General features: G+C 42.5%; 2 protein-coding genes across 3 annotated transcripts in view; both read right to left on the bottom strand.

Annotated features, from left to right (window-relative positions):
- Positions 1 to 28: 28 nt before the first annotated feature.
- rab35b (RAB35, member RAS oncogene family b) lies at positions 29 to 16,809 on the bottom strand. 2 transcript variants are annotated; one of them, XM_035639665.2, is made up of 6 exons: positions 16,492 to 16,784; positions 14,704 to 14,754; positions 14,476 to 14,599; positions 4,626 to 4,750; positions 4,320 to 4,444; positions 29 to 2,300 (listed from the first exon to the last, which is right to left on the bottom strand). In XM_035639665.2, exons 1-6 carry the CDS (start codon positions 16,541 to 16,543, stop codon positions 2,172 to 2,174), a joined length of 606 nt encoding a protein of 201 aa, XP_035495558.1. In that variant the 5' UTR covers positions 16,544 to 16,784; the 3' UTR covers positions 29 to 2,171. The 2 variants fall into 2 exon arrangements, with proteins under 2 accessions (XP_035495558.1, XP_035495559.1); XM_035639666.2 differs by lacking the exon at positions 4,320 to 4,444 and having other exon boundaries at positions 2,194 to 2,300; positions 16,492 to 16,809.
- A 438-nt stretch (positions 16,810 to 17,247) lies between these two features.
- The window catches only part of gcn1 (GCN1 activator of EIF2AK4), a 35,384-nt gene continuing 33,143 nt past the window's right edge, over positions 17,248 to 19,488 (bottom strand). The window contains exons 56-57 of the mRNA XM_035639868.2: positions 17,983 to 18,204; positions 17,248 to 17,879 (exon numbers count right to left, since the gene is read on the bottom strand). Coding sequence (XP_035495761.2) covers positions 17,754 to 17,879; positions 17,983 to 18,204 — 348 coding nt within the window. The 3' untranslated portion in view covers positions 17,248 to 17,753. The remainder of the gene's footprint in view (positions 17,880 to 17,982; positions 18,205 to 19,488) is intronic.

The raw sequence follows: 19,488 nt of genomic DNA, 5'->3' as shown, positions 1-19,488 counted from the left end.
TCAAATCACTGACAAATGAGATCAGTCATTGTGTCAAATATTTATTCTTTTAAAATGTTTATTACTGATTAAATTCATGTAGGGAAAAATGAATAGTACATCTCTTTTTCTCCAGTGTACAGCAAACCACAGCTGATGAGTGTGTTTAAACACAGCACACGGGCATGTCTGACACATGCGCAATTTGGTGTGCTAATTATGTGTGTATGTTCTATATTGAATATAAACACACAAATATATTTATATATACATACACATAATAAACAGAAATCAATCTCAAGTGTGAGATTTTATACCATTTCTGGGCCATGGAGGTCACAGTGACCTTGCGACGTTCATCAGGATCCCACACTGCCTTCCAGAGTCTGCCGAGAAGATGAAAACTAAACTGCTATTTCCAACAGAATCTTGGCCGGTGCCTAAAGCTTTCTCTTCATTTATTACCCTCCCAAAATCAAAAACATTTGTTATAGATGTATAATGTGTTGGTTGTGGGACGAACCCTGGTGGTGCATGTGAAGAGGGAGAGGAGCTCAGGCCTGAACACACTTGAGATCCAGTGCTGCAGTTCATCCCCATGTGTTCTTACAATAATAGTCCCACACTTTGCCACACTCTCTTCGTGGATGCAGAAAACACGGTAACGGTAAACACGGTCCAGTAACACTTCAGTTGAACAGGTAGCCGGGGACTTTGTGACAGAGAAGAGCAGAAAAAATAAAACTTGACATCAGACTTTTGACACCAGTTAACTGTTAAGAATATTCTGCAAACTGAGGAAACAGTAAGTCCTTGACAGTTTAAATGCATGTCAGGCAAAACCTTTTAAATACCATTCAAATAAAGTGTTACATGCACAAAAACCAAGAGCAAAAATTCTGCTGTAGATTGAATGACTCAGAGGGGTCTGTTTCCAAAGTAACAGCGTCCTCAATCCCAGTCAGTGACCAATTACAGGAAGTTAGTCCATTGCTGTGAGAGGTGGCGATATGTGGGTGTTGGGTAAATGAAGGCTGGTGGCTGCAGAAACGTAGAATCAGAGAGAGTCCTGGGCACTTCCTGAGGACTCAACAGGATCCAATCAGACTCTGATTCACCCCACCTCTTGGGCAACCAGGGGTCACTACGGCAACATTCCAATGAGAGGAGACACTGAGCGCCTGCTATTTTTTTCTACTACATTGGCAGTATCACTTTTGTTGTTGTTTTTTTAAGGTGGAGGAAAAGGTTTTAAAAGCAAACTTTGATAGCATAGTAAGACTGCAGTGACCGATGCAGTCAGAGCTGAACGTCCAAGAGCGCAAGGAGTAGATCATCTGCTCTGCTGCACTTCAACACAAAGACAAAAAGAAAATAGAAAAATCAATTATTGTTGGCTCAGCACTACTGGAGGTTAGAGGGGAGAGGGTTGGAAGCTTGGCAAAAGCAGACAAAGAGAAATAATGGGAAGTCACCAGTTCTGTCCATCAGATTAGAGGTTGTCTACCAATCATCATCACCATCCATGTGATTTCCTTTTCCCCATCAAGTCAAAACAAAACCTGGCAGTCATCGATCTGTTGGCGTGAGCCACGTAAACACCAGTGTCTGAAAGGCAGAAACTGCAGAGGTGGTGAGACCTAGGCTTTCACCCAGGTGCCTGTTCCAAAGAGCACCTGACCAAACAGGCAGCCCCAACCCACCCCTCCCCCAAAAAATAAAACTAGAAAGAAACAAATCCAAAAGAGGCGAGTCTTCCTTCTCCTCAGGCGCAGAGTCTGACTCGACTCTGTATGTCCCATGTGCAGTGGAATGAGAAGGAGAGATGAGACTGATGGAAGAATATGCAGATTATGTAGATATAAATCTTGGAGATATGGCAGTCAGTTGTCAGCTTGCAGATCCTTTAAGAAACGAGGACCTCGGGTCAATCGTATCCATCTGCTGAATTCTAAATAAAACTTGATCTGTCGCTGATAAAACCTGTAGACATTTTTTTTACAGTCTCCTTGATTAGTCTGTCCAAAAGGGACATTTTGTTCCATTTTTTTTGTATATTTTTGTATATATCACTGTATATTTATTAAATTTTAATCTGCTCTTTAATTTAGATGCTCGGAGTCCCATTGTGTGTGCATGTGTATGTGTGAAGAAAAGATGCCGCTGGCCTTTTGTGGATGGCTTCGAGTTTGCTAGCAGCACTTTTTCTTTCGTTTACTGTTCCGAGTGAGTTTGACCACGTCGTTCTGTTGCTGCTGCTGCTGCTTGGCTAGCACCTCCTTTTTGGCTCTTAGCACTAGCTCTGTGATGCAGTTGAACATCTGCAGAAGAAGCACAAAACCAACACTGAGTACAACAATCAATCAGATCAGCCATAGCACACACTGCTGTTTACAAAAGTATTTGAGATGTTCCGATACCGGTATCGGAAATGCCTCCGATAAGTACGAGGAGCTAAGCACTGATTCAATGCCACGTCTTTAGAGTAGTTTCACCAAGGTAAAACTGCAGTTCTCTTTTCCCAGAAATCACTTCTGTTTGGCTCCAAAGCCGAAGTTGTGCTGTAGAAGAATGTGATTTCTGGTAGTGTAGCGTTAGCCAGAGCTACAAAAACTGTCACCAATTTGGCAATATTTATACACAGTGTACCTCATTGTTGTAGTATACTGTTGCTGTGAAAGATACAGACTAAAGGTCTTTTATTTTTCTAAACTGTGGCTGCACATTAACAGTTTTTAAAATTAATCGTTATTTATTCCTAGACTTATTTAGTTGTCAGGTTGCTCTGTTTTATGCTGTTACTGCTGTTTAACATTTTAAAGCTCTTATTTTGAGAAGCTGTGGCTGCACGTTAAGAGCTATTTAAAGGAAGTTTTATGTCTTCTTTTTCAGTCATGACTGTCAAACTAGATAATAGAATAAATTCTATGACATTGATTACATGTAGGAAGCAAACAGCTTTTAAAATACGTTTTACAAGTTATATTTGTAAATGCACCGATAAAGGATCGTTACTCTGTATAGGCCGATATGCAAAGTTCAGGTTCAGAACTGGTATTGGGAAGGGGAAAATGATATTGGTATTTGAGAAACATCTTACTCTTACTGATCGCCAGATGAGAAGATCAATACTACCATGGTATTTGTTCAATCAACATGAAGCTACAGCCAGCAGCCAGCTAGCTTAACATCAATAAATCAATTAATTGAGTAATTACACAGGTTAATTGATCATGAAAATAATTGTTGTTTGCAGCTTTTTAGTGTACTTCCCCAAAACAGTCTTTATCCCTTTGAACCCAAAATTGTTTCTTAAAATTCCTGAACTTCTATGGAAACAGAACAATCACAAACGATTACAACTCTTACGATGTCATGAACCCTTAAAAAGACAAATAGGAAGCTGAATTGTTATGGTCATTAATTTTACAAATGTTTTACAAATACATGTATACAAACGTAAAACAATCTCTTTTATTTGAACAATGATCCACACACTGATCAATTTCTCATGATCATGAATGAACAGTGTGAATGATGACAACACACATAAACCTCTCCTCTGCTTCAGCTGAATCAGTCTGACATCTCTTCAGCTTCTCTTCATCATAGTTTGTACATCATCAGACAAAAGGGCACAAATATTCACTCACTAGTAAACTTGATAAAGTGTGCTTATTTACATTATATTTTAGGCTGACTTTAAATTTGGATAAATATTTTGAGTGGTTCTTTTCTGTTTTAGTTGTTTGATCATATTACTTCATTTCACTTTGTAGATTGTCACTTTTACATGTCGCTTTAACCAAACTGACCTGCAAGTATCAGCGTTTCTTTTCGTATCATATTAAAAACTTTATTCATGGTCCTGATGATGTCGCTTGTTTATTTATGGTGACATTTCAAATGAGGCATACAGTATAGTGAATTTAATGAAATATCATTTTAAGCTAAGATTTGTTTATCTTTCCTGATAGAAGTGAAAGGCACACATGATTTGTTCAAGGACCACAGGAGAGTTGAAAGTCTAACAATGCTTTCTGTTTTTATAGTTTCTGGCTATGATATAAGTGTCATTTGAGTGATGGAATAAAAAAGATGATAGCATGCCTTTCAATACAGTGAGTTCGGGTGTTCAGGGGGACAAAGGAATGGTTTGTACAGTAAGCTATTGCACATTTAGCAAACTGAGACAACCTACTGATCAGCAGGTACTACAGAGATTTCAACCCTTCAGCTGAGCTGCTCTGCATACCAGGCAAGTTACAGATATTAATTCCACGGTAACACGTTGGTCTGTTAACAGCCTGAGGCCAGAGACGACACAAACAATGAGTTACCTCTTCAACATTGATGTTTTCTTTTGCACTCGTCTCAAACAGGTTGATTCCCATCTGCTCAGCAAACTTCTGCGCGTCAGTTGTCTCGACTACCTTGGAGTTGGGGTCGTCGTTCTTGTTTCCAACTGAAAATAGAAAATATTCCCAAGATGACACAACAGGGCTACAATGAGCCGAAGCAAAGCAATGAACGTTTTTTTTTACATTGCCAACAAATACAGAAAGAATCTCCTTTTAAGCAAAGGAAGCCATGGTGACATTAGTACCTGGATTATTTTTAAACACACTGAAAGCGAGCACACTCACCTAATATTCGACACACATCGTCACAGTTCTGGTTGATTTCATGTAACCATCGTTTGACGTTGACGAAGGACTCAGCACTCGTGACGTCGTATACCACTATGACCCCATGTGTTCCCCTGTAGTATCTGAACACGGCAAATGGAAAGACACAGTCAGCATGTAACATTAAGTAGCATAGTTGCTCCAACACCTCAACTCCACATGTTGCAACTATGAGTAAATGAAAATAAGTATGCAGATAAGCAGATATGTTAAAACTGTTAGCTAAAAGTAATGGACACAATGTTGAGATAGTTGAAAGTAATTTCAAAAATTTTATGTAATAGAATTTGTTTTAGTTTTAGAACTTTATTAACAGTTTAAATATCAACTTTTAGTTATTGCTAAAAGTAATTGATAAATAATAGGAAATAACTTAAAGTCATGGATAAATAATAATTGTAATAATAATCAATTTCATTTATAGAACATTTTAAAATGGTAAAACAGCTAGAACTATTGTATTAAAGGTATTATATCAAAGGCTGGACAGCTAAATGTAACGCAAAAATTATTTAAATGTCCAGCTTTTGCCACGTTAAGTGGTAGCAGTACAAACAAAATCATTGACAGTTCAATTGCATGAAAACATAATGTATCATCCACTTTTATTTTATCAGCTGTTAAATGAGTCGCTTTAAAAACTATTCCAGTGAACACATTTGGAACACGACCAGTGACAAAGAGATGACTGATGCTGATGTCCAGCAGGAGGAGACAAATCTCAATTAGACACAAGTTAATATATATATTTTTTTTAAAGATGATGCATTTACTTAAAATGAGCAACGTGTCTGAAGCAAGTTCAGCAACAATGAACATCTGGCACTTTTCCAAAGAGAGAAACGTCTAACTGTCCGGACTGACTCAATGGACTTCATAAAGGAGAAACTGCACAGTCAATTTCTATGATGGTTACATCAATGCAGGACTGAAGTATATGGAGAGAGTGTGACACTGTTTGAGTAAAAGGAGGTGGTCACAGAAATGAGACCAGCATCTGTCCCACAGACAACTAAACCAGAGTGTGACAGCCAGACAGTTCAACTGTGAACCTGCAAGCTTAAAAAAGTGGCCTAGCCCCAGAAAGGGAGCATCCCCAGTGTAGCTGCACTGTTCTAAGCAAACACAAAGAACCTCCTGTCAGGCTTACAGTGTGTGTGTGTGTGTGTGTGTGTGTGTGTGTGTGTGTGTGTGTGTGTGTGTGTGTGTGTGTGTGTGTGTGTGTGTGTGTGTGTGTGTGTGTGTGTGTGTGTGTGTGTGTGTGTGTGTGTGTGTGTGTGTGTGTGTGTGTGTGTGTGTGTGTGTGTGTGTGTGTGTGTGTGTGTGTGTGTGTGTTGCTTCCTAGTGTGAGAGTGTGGGGATATGGTGTTGTCCCTAATGTCCAACAGTAATGAGCCACCACAAAACAGGGGCGCATGTATGTACGTGTATTTGTGTGTGCTTCTGCTCAGTGCACATGAATAGAGCCATAAACACACCACAGGCATGTGGGTCCCAACTTGCAGTCACCTTTTCTGCAGTAAAATTCTGCACAAACAGGGTAGTAAAATGTTAGTAAACCAGACTTAACACAAAAAACAGGGCCAGTGCCAAAAATAACCCCTAAACACACATCCCATGCAGACTGGTTAAGTGGATCCGTAGCATTTCATCCGCAGGTTGAGCTCCCTCATATGTATGCTCAGTGTTGGAGAATACATATGAGAAGCTTCGGTCGGTAAATGTGTATTTTTAAAAAACTTTTTTCTGGGCTGTGCTGGCCTGCATGGGGGCTAGCATGGCCAGTGTTGTTAAAATAGCTGTGCATCACTGACAGTTGGATCTCAAATCAAAACATCTGTCCTCCTCTGTTGTCTATGTCGCTCCAATTTGATTTTAATCTTCGGTTTTACTTTTAATGATTGTTGTGTTTACATATGATCTATTTTAAGGTGCACTTTGGTATTTAGAAAAGCTCTATGAAATAAAATGTATTATTATTTATATTATTATCTAATTTTATAAACACAAGGAAGGCCAATGGACTCCAGTGCATTCAAATGAACGCATGCCTGGACTGGCCACCATAATAAACAACAGACAAACTTGGTTCACAACACACAGGGGTTGTGTGATTTTTTTTGCTGAGCCAAACTCCCAGTTCGACACCACACCACCCAGATGGGCTGAGATCAGGCAGGTGGTAGAGAAAGCAAGATCTGCCTCAGCACCAGGACTGAATGGCATACCATAAAGGGAATATAAGAACTGCCCCATGGTGCTGAAGCTTCTGTGGAACCTGATGAGTCGCCTGGAAGACCCAAGCTATCCAATCGGAGTGGACGAGAGCAGTGACCACTTTCATCCCAAAAGAACAGGATTCCCGCAACATCAACCGGTTCAGAGGAACTGCCGTACTGAACGTGGAAGGGAAAATCTTCTTCTCAGTCATGGCGAAACGACCAGTCATATCCTAGAAATCAAATACATTGACACGAGCTGCCAGAAGGCAAGCGTCCCAGGATTCTCAGGCTGCCTGGAACACTCAACCATGATCTGGGAGCAGATTCAGACAGCCAAGCGTGAAAAATCAGACCTCTAAGTTGTCTAGCTGGATCTGGAAAATGCCTATGGCTCCGTCCCACACAAGCTCATCACCTTTGCCCTTGAGTTCTTCCACATCCCAACCTTCATTCAGAACCTGGTGTCCCAACTATTTTAGCAGTTTCCAAGTCTGCTACACAACACAGGAGACTACAACTGGTTGGCATCAACTTGAGAAAGGCATTGCAATGGGTTGCTCAATCTCTCTCATTCTCTTTACAGCAGCTTTTGAAATCATTCTGATTGGCGGGAGACAGATGGTCCGAGGAGTGAGATCACAGTCAGGCCAACGACTGCCAGCCTTGCAGAGTTACAGGGATGATGTACCAAGCCTTCTCCAAACAGTGGCCTGCACTGCTCGGCTCCTAAAAAGGTTTGAACAACTCCTCTCATTGGCCAGAATGAAAATTAAATCCATCAAAGTCTCGCAGTCCCTCGATTTGGAAAGGAGCCTGGAACGGACGCATCTCTCTTACAGTGGATGGAGAAAGGATTCCGTTGCTGGCAGAGCAACCTGTCCGAAGTCTAGGGAGACTGTATGCAGCCTATTTCTCTGATAAGAATATGGCCACCACTGTCATGAAACAGCTCACTGAAGGCCTGGAAAGGATCGTCAAAAGCCATCTCCCAGGGAAGTTCAATGCCTGGTGCTACCAGTCCACCCTCTACCAGCGCCTGATGTGGCCCCTGAATCTGTGTGAGATCACCACATCCACAGAACTGAGGATAAAGGCCAAGGCCAACAATTTCATCAGCAAGTGGCTGGGCCTTCCTCTGAGCCTCTCCAGCACAGGCCTGTTTGGTAGAAACACACCGCAGCTGCCACTAAAATAAATCACCCTGGGCTACAGACAGGAGAAGGCGAGACCCATGTTAGAGCTAAGAGACTCGTTAGATCCCTTTGTGAAAAACCCCAATCTGAACAGGACGCAAATGGAGAACTGAGCAAGCAGTCGACCAGGCCATCAGCAGAGTGAGGCACCGTGAGATTGTTGGCAGGAAAGAGTCAGGGAGAGCTGGCCTGGGGTGGGGAACAGTCCCCAAGTTTTGGTCAAAAGCCACAAGGAAGGAGAGGAAAGAACTGGTGACCTCAGAGTTGGTCAGGACAGAGGAGGAGCAATATAAGATCAGAGCGCTCAGCAAGCAGCAGCTAGGAAGGTGGACAACCTGGGAGGGAGTGGTCGACAGGACCATTAAATGGGCTGACATGTGGAATATGCCTCAAGCCAGGCTATGCTTCCTCATTAGGACCACCTACGACACTCTCCCTAGCTCCAGCAACCCAAGTCTGTTGTATGGCTCTGATGAAAACTGCCATCTCTGCAATGCCCCAAACCCAAGCCTACAGCACATCCTGTCCAGTTGCAAAACAGCGCTGGCTCAGGGTCGGAACATGGCCACGACCGATGGAGGCAGCGTATGGGAGGAAAAAGGACAAGTACAAGGAGCCGGCAGCTGAATGTAGAGAAGCAGGGTTGTCGGCTGTCATCTACACTGTGGAAGTCGGCTGAAGATGCTTTGTTGGAGCATCCACCCAACGCCTCCTGAGGAGTGTGGGAGTGACCTGTGCCAAGCTGAAGAAGGCTTTCAAGGAGTTGGTAGGAGAGGCGGAGCAAGGGAGCTTCTGGCTTTGGTTAAGAAGGAAGGATAAGGCGTGGGGGAGGCAAGGTTTAGCTGCAGGGGGCGGTAGGGAGACGTCCATGCCGCTGCTCCACCACTGCAAGATGTTCCGGGATTAATGGAGCAAAACATCAATGAAGGGTGGCTCCCGGCTGATGACCCTGCAGCTACCCAACTGGCACCGTCGGAGGTGCGTCAGGCAGCAATGCCCAGCAGGTAGCCCTTTGCCTGTGCTTACATCTAGGTTCACAACACAAAGGGTGTGTGTGATTTTCTTTTCAGCCTCTGCTCAATACCCCCTTATTCCATTATATCTTTACATAGGAAATAGTCTTTGGCTGCTTTATTGTTGTTTACAATCTTGGGTGTATATATATATATATATACAAACAGTAACTCAGACTGAAGACTGTCATTAACATTATGCTGCGAATTAACGCGCCTTAATTTGGGCTTGGGTGTGATGGCTGCTGTCACTCACAGGCTACCCGAATTGGATTGAACAGGTCTCTGCTCATGATCCAGCTCCACAGTGAAATACATTTAAGGCCTAAGGAGGCACCATGTCAATCTACTTCAGCAGCTTATCATCCCACTTCTATCATCCTAAATGCTTGGTGGAGAGATTCCTACAGAACAACTGTCGGGAGAGTCATACTCCTTAGGGGCTCAAGCGTCAGCACTGCGGGGACTTCAAACCCTCTGGATGATTGTGGTGTTCTGATCGGCCTCACTGCAGCAGTGCTAGTACGTCATAAAAAACTCTCAAACATTTGCTCCTGTTTTAATTCAGGACAAAACTCACAAGATTTGAAAAAAATGTTTAATATCTCTCACGTGCAGCCTCTGTCTGCTTCAGTCAGAGTCAAAACTGTGCAGTTTAAACTCTGGGTCACATCAATGTTGTTTCTGTCTGTGTTGCTCAGGCTGTGGCTCCTCATAAAGTGTCAGCATATTAATGCAGAGCTCCATTTTATTTCACACACCGATTGTCAACTCTGGGCTGCAACATGTAAGATGCATGTTAATTGAAGTGAAAAGTCAATATTCTACCTGGGCAGTCTAGCAGGAAATACACACATAAACACGAGTAATTGGTTGTCGGACACGGAGGGACACTTTGGTAGAGAGGACAGCCGACAGCAGCTTGTGCAAACTAACGCCGAACAATCCAGGTTTTCAAACTAAAAGTCAAGGAACGCGTCAGTGAACAAAATAAATGACGCTAACAGGTCTATGATTACTAATCAATATTAGCTGCTTCTTTAGTTTTGTTATGTCAATTAATGCAAAACTAAGGCAGTGTTGGGTTGTGGTTATAGAAGGACTTGTTTGAAAGCTGGTAAAATCAATATTCTCAGATAAAAAAATTACTGTAATGTGAACAAGGTTGTTTGTATAGTGACAAAGGCACAGAGAATTATCACCAAACATTGCTGTTTCTCTCATCTCTAAGTTCTCACTTATTGTTTTTCGGTTCACAACTTTACTGCTTTGATTCACTCTCGCTACTGTCATCACTGTCATTTCATACGTAGTGAAAAAACTCTTTATAATACTTATTATTGTAACTGTAATCATTGGAAGCAGTAAGAGGAATAGCCATGACAGCTTGAAAAAATTTAATAGAGCAGTAGAACAGTGACATCCCCCTGAAAAAAATAATTAAACAATTTTTAATTCTCTATTCACTTTGCATTGACTACTTTTTCTTGGCCAGAGATCTATGAACAGTCAGTTCGAAGCAAACTGCTGCCATTTCTGCCAATATTAGAACCTTACGCGAATGTGGTGTAATCCTATTTCATTCATTAGCATTATGCTAGGAACTGCAGGAGTCGAGGCGAATGATACAGCGTGTGTTCTGAAATCTTGACAGGGAAAGTGTTTCCATTAAAGTGAAGTGAGCGGCCATGCGTTTGATTTGCGTTGTGCCTCGGCAAAATGAACAGATAGTGGATTAAATATAACACTTAAGCTGTCAGATTCAGCTCACAGGCCTGGCGTTGTACTCATGTTTTACATCTGAAGGATGAGTGGGCCCCTTCGTAGCAACATAAACAAATAACAATGTGAGTTGATCCGATTTGAAAGGCAGCATGAGAAAAACACTAAGTTTGAGTGCTGCACTTAAAGGATAACATTTGTGTTAGTTTCACTTGTATCATCATAACCACCAACAATTCACCTGTATAGACCAAAACCAACAATTTCCCCTATTAAAAATTCCCAAACAGATTGGGTTGTCATAAAACTCAGTCATCCTAAAATAACTGAAAACAGAATCTGTCCAATACGTTGGCAATTCTCCTGTATGTGCTTTTAATGACTTTGGGCAGCAAAAGACATCTATGCTACATGTACATCAGATTATGGCTATACTACAGTGGCCCTGAAGTGCAAACTACAACAGCAACTCACACAACACAAAAGCAATTCACCACAACACAAAAGCAACTCACACAACACGACAGCAATTCACCACACGACAGCGACTCACACAACACAACAGCAAATCGCCACAACGCAACAGAGACTCACACAACTAGGGTTGCAAAATTCGGGGAATTTTCAAAGATGGAAACTTTCCATGGGAATTTAAGGGAATAAATGGGAATTTATGGGAATAAACAGGAGTAAACTAGGAATTTTCAAAATTTCAAAAGTTTGGCTCTTCATAGGGAACTTAAATATAGTTGGGGAAAGTATATTTTAGCATAATCTTGACTAAAACAAACAGATGCCATTCAAGTACACTTGAATATACATGCCATTCCTCAATCACATGCACATAGCACACTGCTTACTGCATGGCTATTGAGACCACACCCCCTACAGGCACTGTGGATTCGTCCATCACATGTATAGAGGATTTCTAGAAGACTGGACCACACTTTTGAGCCCAAAGCACAAGACATTAATATGGCAGTCATGCCAGCACATATCTGGAGCCACCTGGTGGAAGGGACTTTGTGGATCTGAGGCCCTTGCACCTGTAGCCTCCATCATCCTCCAAATCCCACCATCATCAGCCGCCTCCGAGCGCAACTGGTCACTGTTTTGGAACACACACACAAAGGTTCGCAACAGGCTCACAAATGTGAGAGTAGAAAAACTGGTTGGCATTCGGGCAAACCTAAGGCTCTTTGCGCCTGACACAGAGCCATCCTCAACAAGGCTGGAAAGTGACACTGAAGAGGAAGACTCAGAGTTGGATGTTGAGGAAGTGGACATGTTGTTGGATTTTGATGAGGCCCAGGAAGAGCCCATTGACTGAAAGGGTTTAGCAAAAATGCAGAGATTGCTTGAGGGAAGATTTGCATGTTTAATTGGACTTTTTGGAGGGAGAGGGGCTCTTTTCATTTAAAATTTTGAATGGGATTGTGTGGGGATTTTCGGATGGGGGGTGCATTTTTGAATGAGTGGGGTTCAGGTGATGAGTAATATTTAACTCAACATTAGTGTTCGACCGATTTATTGGCCGATGTTTGCGTTTTATACGTGTATCGGCATCGGCCGATGCGCGGCTGCTACGTTCGCTGATAGTTTTTTTTGGGAGGGCAGATCCGGTCTCCTATCGGGTCACCCGCTCTCTCCGGAACCATTTACCCAGCGCCGTCGCGGTGCCTCTGCCCTAGGCTGCCGCGCTGCACGCCCGCCGGGTACCCAACTCTCCCTTCTCCTCCGGAGAGCGGGAAGGGGATTCTATTAATCGAGAAACTTCTCTCATTACTCGCCCCATTTGAGCAGCTAACAAGTGAGATAAGCTTGCAGCACTAATGCGTCTTATAACCAAAGAGGCTGAAACAGACCAGGGATCGAAAACAACTAAAAGTGCACTCTTAAGCCCCTTTCACACTGGCCAAATAAAGGTTTAAACCCGCTAACACCCGGCGTTTTCTGCAGTGTGAAAACGTTTAATTGGCATTCAGCCCCGGGTCTATTGCAGAGTCATTTGACCCGGGGCTGAATGCCGATTAAACGTTTTCAGATCGGCTTCAGAGCAGATCAGCATTGATGTGAATGTCACACCCGCTTGAACACGCTAATTTGCGCGATGACGGAGGCAACGAATGCTCGTCTCCTCCGTCGGTAACTGCTGTTACCTCACCAGCTTGCAGGCTCCGACCTGTAGTAAAGAGACGTCTCGCATGTAGCTAGCTCGCTTAGTCTAGCTTTGGCTCGTTGGTGGTAACAACTAACACAATCCAGATCATCAATGATGTTTAGAACGGGGCAATTTATTTCAACCGTTCGGCGGACATACACGGCCTCATCGGGCGGTCTCTCAATTCTCACAGTGGCCATAAACTGTCTGTAACATGGATGGATGTGCGGAACCCATTCTCACTGTGGCTGCAGCTACGTACACAACCACAGCGCGCAGCGCCAACCTTCTTCGTCTCTCATACACACACACATCAATATCCATAAAGCTCCTGCTAAAAGGGCCAGGCTTGGCTCGTAACACTGCGCGGAGTTTGTGAACTTTGAAAGAGTGACAAAAGAACAAGATGTAAGGTAACGTTGACCACCGGCTCACTGGCTACCATGCTTTCTGTTGTTTACTATACTGTTCTTCTTCTTTGGTTCATGGCGCGCACCGCTCTTTACCACCACCTATGACCGCCACCTGTCACTACACTGATTTCCTGCTGGCAATCATCAGACCCTGGTCGGCTCGCAGTGGGAAAGTGGCCAATTGCGGGTTGACCCGCGTTTAAAATACCCTGGTCTACGCGGTAATTTTGGTGTGAAAGTGGTATTAGAGGCTGTTAACACACCTGTTAGTCAGGCAAACTCCGAACCTCTGTACCGTATTGCAACTTTATTTGATCCACAATATAAAGATCATGGATTTGGGGGAAAAGCAGCTCTCACACGATAATTGATCCAGGCTGAATTGCATTTGGGAAAGCCACTTGGTGATGGGAAGCACCGCGCAGGAGATGGGGGGGGGGGGGGGGAGTAAAAAGGGGGCCGCACACCATCGCTGTCTGACGTGTCCAGGGATGGGAAATAAAAGTAATTTATTTTATATAAGTTTTACTGTGCTTTGCTGGTATAATGTCTGCTGGAATGTAAAAAAACGAGATAATTCAGTGTTATATAAATATATGATATTATATAATAAAAGTAAAAACCACATTTAGTCTATTTTAATTATGCAAAAAATGGCTAAATAAATAAAAAAGTCAAAGTCAACAATTTAATTTCGGTGTAGTAGTTTAAAGAGAAGGACCCTGCCTTATATCAGTGTGATGCCTGGGCCACAAATATACAACAACGGACTAAAATGTGACACATACAAGCTTAAGAGAGTAAAGTCGCCCGGCCAATGAAGTCATGTATCACTGGAGTATGAGAACAGGAGCCTCCCTCTCACATCTGTAATTAGCATCTGTGGGGAATTCCACCCAGTTTAACGGAGCACCACCAACTTATTCTGGTTGTCTACAAACTGCTTCCTCAAATAATACCTAATCTGAGGACCACAAACGACCTCTCTTGGTTTCAGATTCAAGTGTTGAAATGAATACGAAGAGCTTCACCTGCAAACCCCATGTGGATGTTTGTATGCGAGTATGAGGAGGAATCTACTTACGTGGAGGTGATGGTGCGAAAGCGCTCCTGCCCTGCTGTATCCCAGATCTGTAGCTTCACCTTCTCCCCATTGATCTCCACTGTCCGTATCTTAAAGTCCACCCCAATTGTGGTGATATAGCTGCCTGCAAACACACACACGAATTTAAAAAAGTCTAGTTAATGACCTCCAACTTTAAAGTACAAAGTCTTGGAATTATGATGAAGTTGATGAGGTAGAACCACACACCTGAAAATGTGTTGTCTGCAAATCGCAGGAGAAGACTGCTCTTCCCGACTCCTGAGGTGGAAACACATGCCCAGGATGAGGTTTAGAGTATAACAGATTTACAAAATAAACAAAAGAAAAGGAGATGCATGCATTCTTCATAATATTCGACTTTTGACTATAAAACTAAATACTTCAATTGTATGAGAACAAACATGTTGAGTTTTGGGAAGATTTTCTGCACAGCAAAAGAGCAACTTTCCATATGGTTTTACTTTCTCATTATATATTATTAGATTAACAGCATGTGATGAATGCAAACCCAAAACAAGACATCAACCCAGAACATATTCAAGTAGTCCTTGTGTAACTGCAGATTTAGTTCTTTATAAAAACAAAGTAATTCAGGATGAAAACACAAACATTTAAAGCATCTTACTGACGATACCGACAGAAGTTTAATCAATGCAATGGCAGAAGAAACAACTGCAAATAGAAAGACTTTTGTCAAAGTCACAAAGGCATAACGACAAATAGAACAAGTAATACTGGGTTCCTAAAATTAGCGAGCACGATGAATAGGTTTTAGAGATAACAGAAGAGGAGAAAGCAGAGAATCTTTCCTAAATGATCTTGGTGCACCCCTACAGTTGTATTTCCACACTGCAGCTGGGGGGACACTGGTCTCTGTGTGTGAGTGGCAGTAAAGGGCTTGCTGTGATGCCTTGCCCTCTACTGTGAAAAGACATCTGATGGGGTAGTGCCAGGATCGGGTTTGTCAATGAATGCAAAGATCATTGTCCATAAAGAGGTCCTGCAGGATAAGTCTCCGCTCCCGCTGAGGTTGGCGCTGCATTAAGATGGACATGCTAACGGGGAGATACAAGTAGAGCAATCCTTATCAGGAGTAAACAGGTCTCAATTATGCATCTACATGTGACAGGGACATCGTTTGCCACAGCCTTTAATAAAACTATTAAGCTAATGTAAACACAGTGGCCAACAGTTTTTGGACCTCAGCAGCTTAGCAGGCAAATTAACTAAACTTGATCTATACTACGGTTGACACTGGCCATTTCGTCAGTGTCACTTCACTATACCTACACAGGCTGGATGCAAAGATGCAAACCGGAGCCTGCAGTGCAGCATTCCTCCACTGTGCAGCAGTTAGCACCATAATGCTAGTCAGCACCATAATGCTAGTCAGCCAAACAACACAACGCATTTTAATAACTTAACCTAATTGAATTGCGCAAACGTTGTACATAAAAACAAATACGTTGGCTTGTGAAGGCAAACTTCAACTTCTCCGTCCAGCTACAGTTAGTTACCGTTAACGACATAACTAAAGTGTCACGTTAGCCCAACTTCCAGCTAGCTAGCTAACACAGCTAACAGGGTTAGGGGTTAGAGTCCATGTTAAAGGACCATGGGGACTCCGTGCAGTCACTTAGGTGACCGTGTGTGTGGTGTGGTGTATCTCTAACAAACGTATTCGTCGATGAGCACAGAAAATGGAAAATCTCCGAGACAAACGCCGATGATCTGAAGGCGATATCCGGCCTGATCGGCTGACATGCCCAGCCCGGACACACAACCTCCGCCCTGTCACCGCCACATAAATAAGGCGGATGTCTACATTTCACCCATCCCCCCCACACACACACAAAAACAAAAAAAAAATAAGAAGAAGTAAACGTGTGAGATAAGAAAAACGTAGGACCGGGACTAGCATATCTGCTTCGTCCCCTGTTAAAAAGAAAACAGGACAAGGCCCACTTCCCGTCCGCATCCCCGGCGTCGGCTTACCGCTGTCACCGATGATGAGCAGTTTGAAGAGGTAATCGTAGTCCCTGGCCATGCCGGTAGCTAGTGGCTCACCCCCGCCTTGTGTCGCTACTTAGCTCGGTTTGCTGCCCGACCCCCTCCCGTAAAAAAAAATATATCACCTACCCCCAGATGCCCCGATATGAAAGAAAACGACCACTAGAAATGCTTAAGTATGTAAGCCCCCCCCCCCCAGCCGACGGCGTTTTATCTCGGGGTTTCACGGCGTTAGCAGTCCTCTCCCTCCGCAGCAGTCAGCCGGAAACTCCGCTTCCTTCTCTAGTGGAACTGCACCCAACTCTGACCCGGCCCCACTGCGCACGCTCCTGCAGGGCAGCTGTCCCGTCCCCTTGATGAACCACACTACTGCTGCTGGGAAGGCAGGGGACCCGTGCCCTCCCACCGATTCGCAACGTCCGTAGGCAGGGTTCACATTTTTCCCTTCTATAACAGAAACTAAATATAATCTAGAGTAGAAATCACACTTTATATACAAAATCACTATATATAGTGTATAGCCATGTTATGTGGTAAATCCACTGCATCCTTCTAGCAACACTAAGCACATTAAGTGTCCAGCATAAGATATGCAAAATGAAATAAATTTAAGACCTTTTCATTAAAATGTTAGTTTGCTTCAAATGATGATTGTGCCTTTAGTAAAACTCGGGGGCTACAATTACCAGCAACCCCCCCATACACACACACACACACAGAAGGAAACAGTTACCCATCTACTACATTATCAAATTATGATGTTTTTATTTTGTATTGCCTTTTTACAACGGTATCAGTCTGACATGAGTATGTTTTTTGTTTTACTCTTACAAGAGGCTGTTTTGCCCCCAGACAACTCTCACAGACAAATTCCAAATAAAATTTAAAGATAGGGGTGTCGCTCCATTACAGTAATGTCTTAAATGCTTCAAATCATTTTGGTAAAATAAGTAGCAAAACACTGAAACATCAAAAAAAGATTTGGCCTTCTGTATTACGAATTTAATTCAGTTAAGGAGAATGACCTGCACATTGTGAGATAAAATAGTTATAAATTGGGCATAGGCCACTAAAACAATGATGTGAGAAAGGAAAAAAAAGAAAAAAAATTGTATGGGAATATGTAGAAACCAGTCAAAACACTTCCCATGAAAGGCAACATGGGCACAAGTGGTTAAGTATGTCTGGAGTTCTAATACAGAGTGTTGATTTCTCCAGATGTTACTTCATTGCTCAGTCCTGCTCCATCATGTTAGGATGGTGTCGTCGATCTCTTCATTTGAGTCTGGCAGGCTGGCGATTTTCTTCAAAGACCGACGGTGACACTCTGACAGGAGATCGTTACTTGCAGAGTCCAGAATGGCAGTAATACTCTGAATTGCAGAAGGAGCGAAGAGTAAACATGAGAAAAACAGTCTTTTATTATGTACATCATGTTCGTCTGTAAATCATACTAGATATAGTCTGTAACCCGACCTGCATGGTTTCCTCTCCCTGGCGGAGTCGTAGCAGGTTGACGATTGTGTGCTCGCTCTGGGCTCGGACGCTGGTGTTCTTGTCCTTGGTGTTGTCTAGCAGACTCTTCAGCACAGGCTTGATGAGACTGGCCTCCAATGAGGGCGGAGCCGGGTCTTTGAACACCCACCACACCACCCGCTCTGACACCAGTCTGATGTCACTGGACTGATTCTGAAGACACTGATCACACATACAACATTTGTCATAAAACAAAACCTCCATCTATTACACATTGCGAAAGTAGTTACTAATCACAGCATTAATTCACTTACACTCCTTTAGAGCCTCCTGTCTTTTGCTATCTATAAGTCTGTAATTAGATCTCATTTTAGTGAACAACTAGCGCTTTGTGAAATTATGAAATTATTGTGAAATACATTCAAATTATTCATGACATATCTGAGTGAGGTTCGAGAGGTTCAAATAAATAATTAATTAATAGGATTCATCTGTAGTTAAGCAGACTTGACTTTTCTTTGGCAGATCAGGTTGAACACCATCGGTGAATGTATTCTACAGTTTTTTTTGTTTAAATTTGAAATCCATGACTTAAAATTTGATATAAACAATACTAACTTGATAATAGAGTAATGAAGAGAAATACAATTGTCAAAGCGGCAACCCTTAATGGATAAAGTGGTGTAGATAATTGATGGATGGAATGGACAATTGTCAAAGGAGAACATTCTTTAAATTACCCCTCCTACAGGATGAATTTTACAGCAAGTTTTACATCAAGTAACAAATGCTTAATAGACATAAAACATTTTTACATCAGCTTAAATAGATTTTTTTTATTGGCCACTTGGGGGCAGCGGAAAAATCTCTAACCCCACAGTGAAATCACCCTTTGGTTTGTGAACTGCAGCTTTGAAGACTCGAGTTTGCATTTTGACCAGCGCCATGTTGGGGTTTTTGCAACCAGACATAGGACTGGGGGTGGGTCTGACTGAGAACTTGTCCACTGTGTGCCGACCTACACCTGCAATCATACACCGATTGGGCCGATCAGCTGTCAATCACGCTGTATCCATTCTACAGTGCTTTATTGTCTAATTTACTGTAAATGGACCATAATATACAAAATTAACATCATGATGTATTGAAGAAGACTTGAAACTAGAAATTGAACCATAGAACCATTGTTTACTGACGTTATAAATCAAGTGAGAAATAGAGTCATTTTCTCATGAGTCGCCCTCTGTTGGTGATTCCAGAGAATACAGGATTCAGGCAATTCCACATTGGCTCCATTTTCCGCACCCATGACCCATGTCCATTTTTAAACACAGTCTATGCCACGAACACAACATTGACATATCATCACCTTTTTAGTTCTCGTATTGCTCGATTAAGCAAGCAATTGCATACTTATACAACTGACAGACATGGAGCACCATTAGCATTCATTATCATACACACTCAATTGCCTGCATATTAAAAGGTAGAAGTTACAGCCTATGA

This window comes from Scophthalmus maximus, chromosome 3 (genome assembly GCF_022379125.1).
Source record: "Scophthalmus maximus strain ysfricsl-2021 chromosome 3, ASM2237912v1, whole genome shotgun sequence".
NCBI lineage: Eukaryota > Metazoa > Chordata > Actinopteri > Pleuronectiformes > Scophthalmidae > Scophthalmus > Scophthalmus maximus.
Note: the sequence above shows the minus strand (reverse complement) of the source record. Positions and strands in the feature narration are given on the sequence as shown.

What these genes read in the sequence shown, in the direction of transcription:
- rab35b (XM_035639665.2), bottom strand. Translation starts at nt 16,543, where the DNA reads ATGGCCAGGGACTACGATTACCTCTTCAAACTGCTCATCATCGGTGAC. An exon ending in TTTCGCACCATCACCTCCAC is followed by an intron (nt 4,751 to 14,475) that starts GTAAGTAGATTC and finishes TGCCGTGTTCAG; the next exon opens with ATACTACAGGGGAACACATG. An exon ending in AAAACATCAATGTTGAAGAG is followed by an intron (nt 2,301 to 4,319) that starts GTAACTCATTGT and finishes CTTCTTCTGCAG; the next exon opens with ATGTTCAACTGCATCACAGA.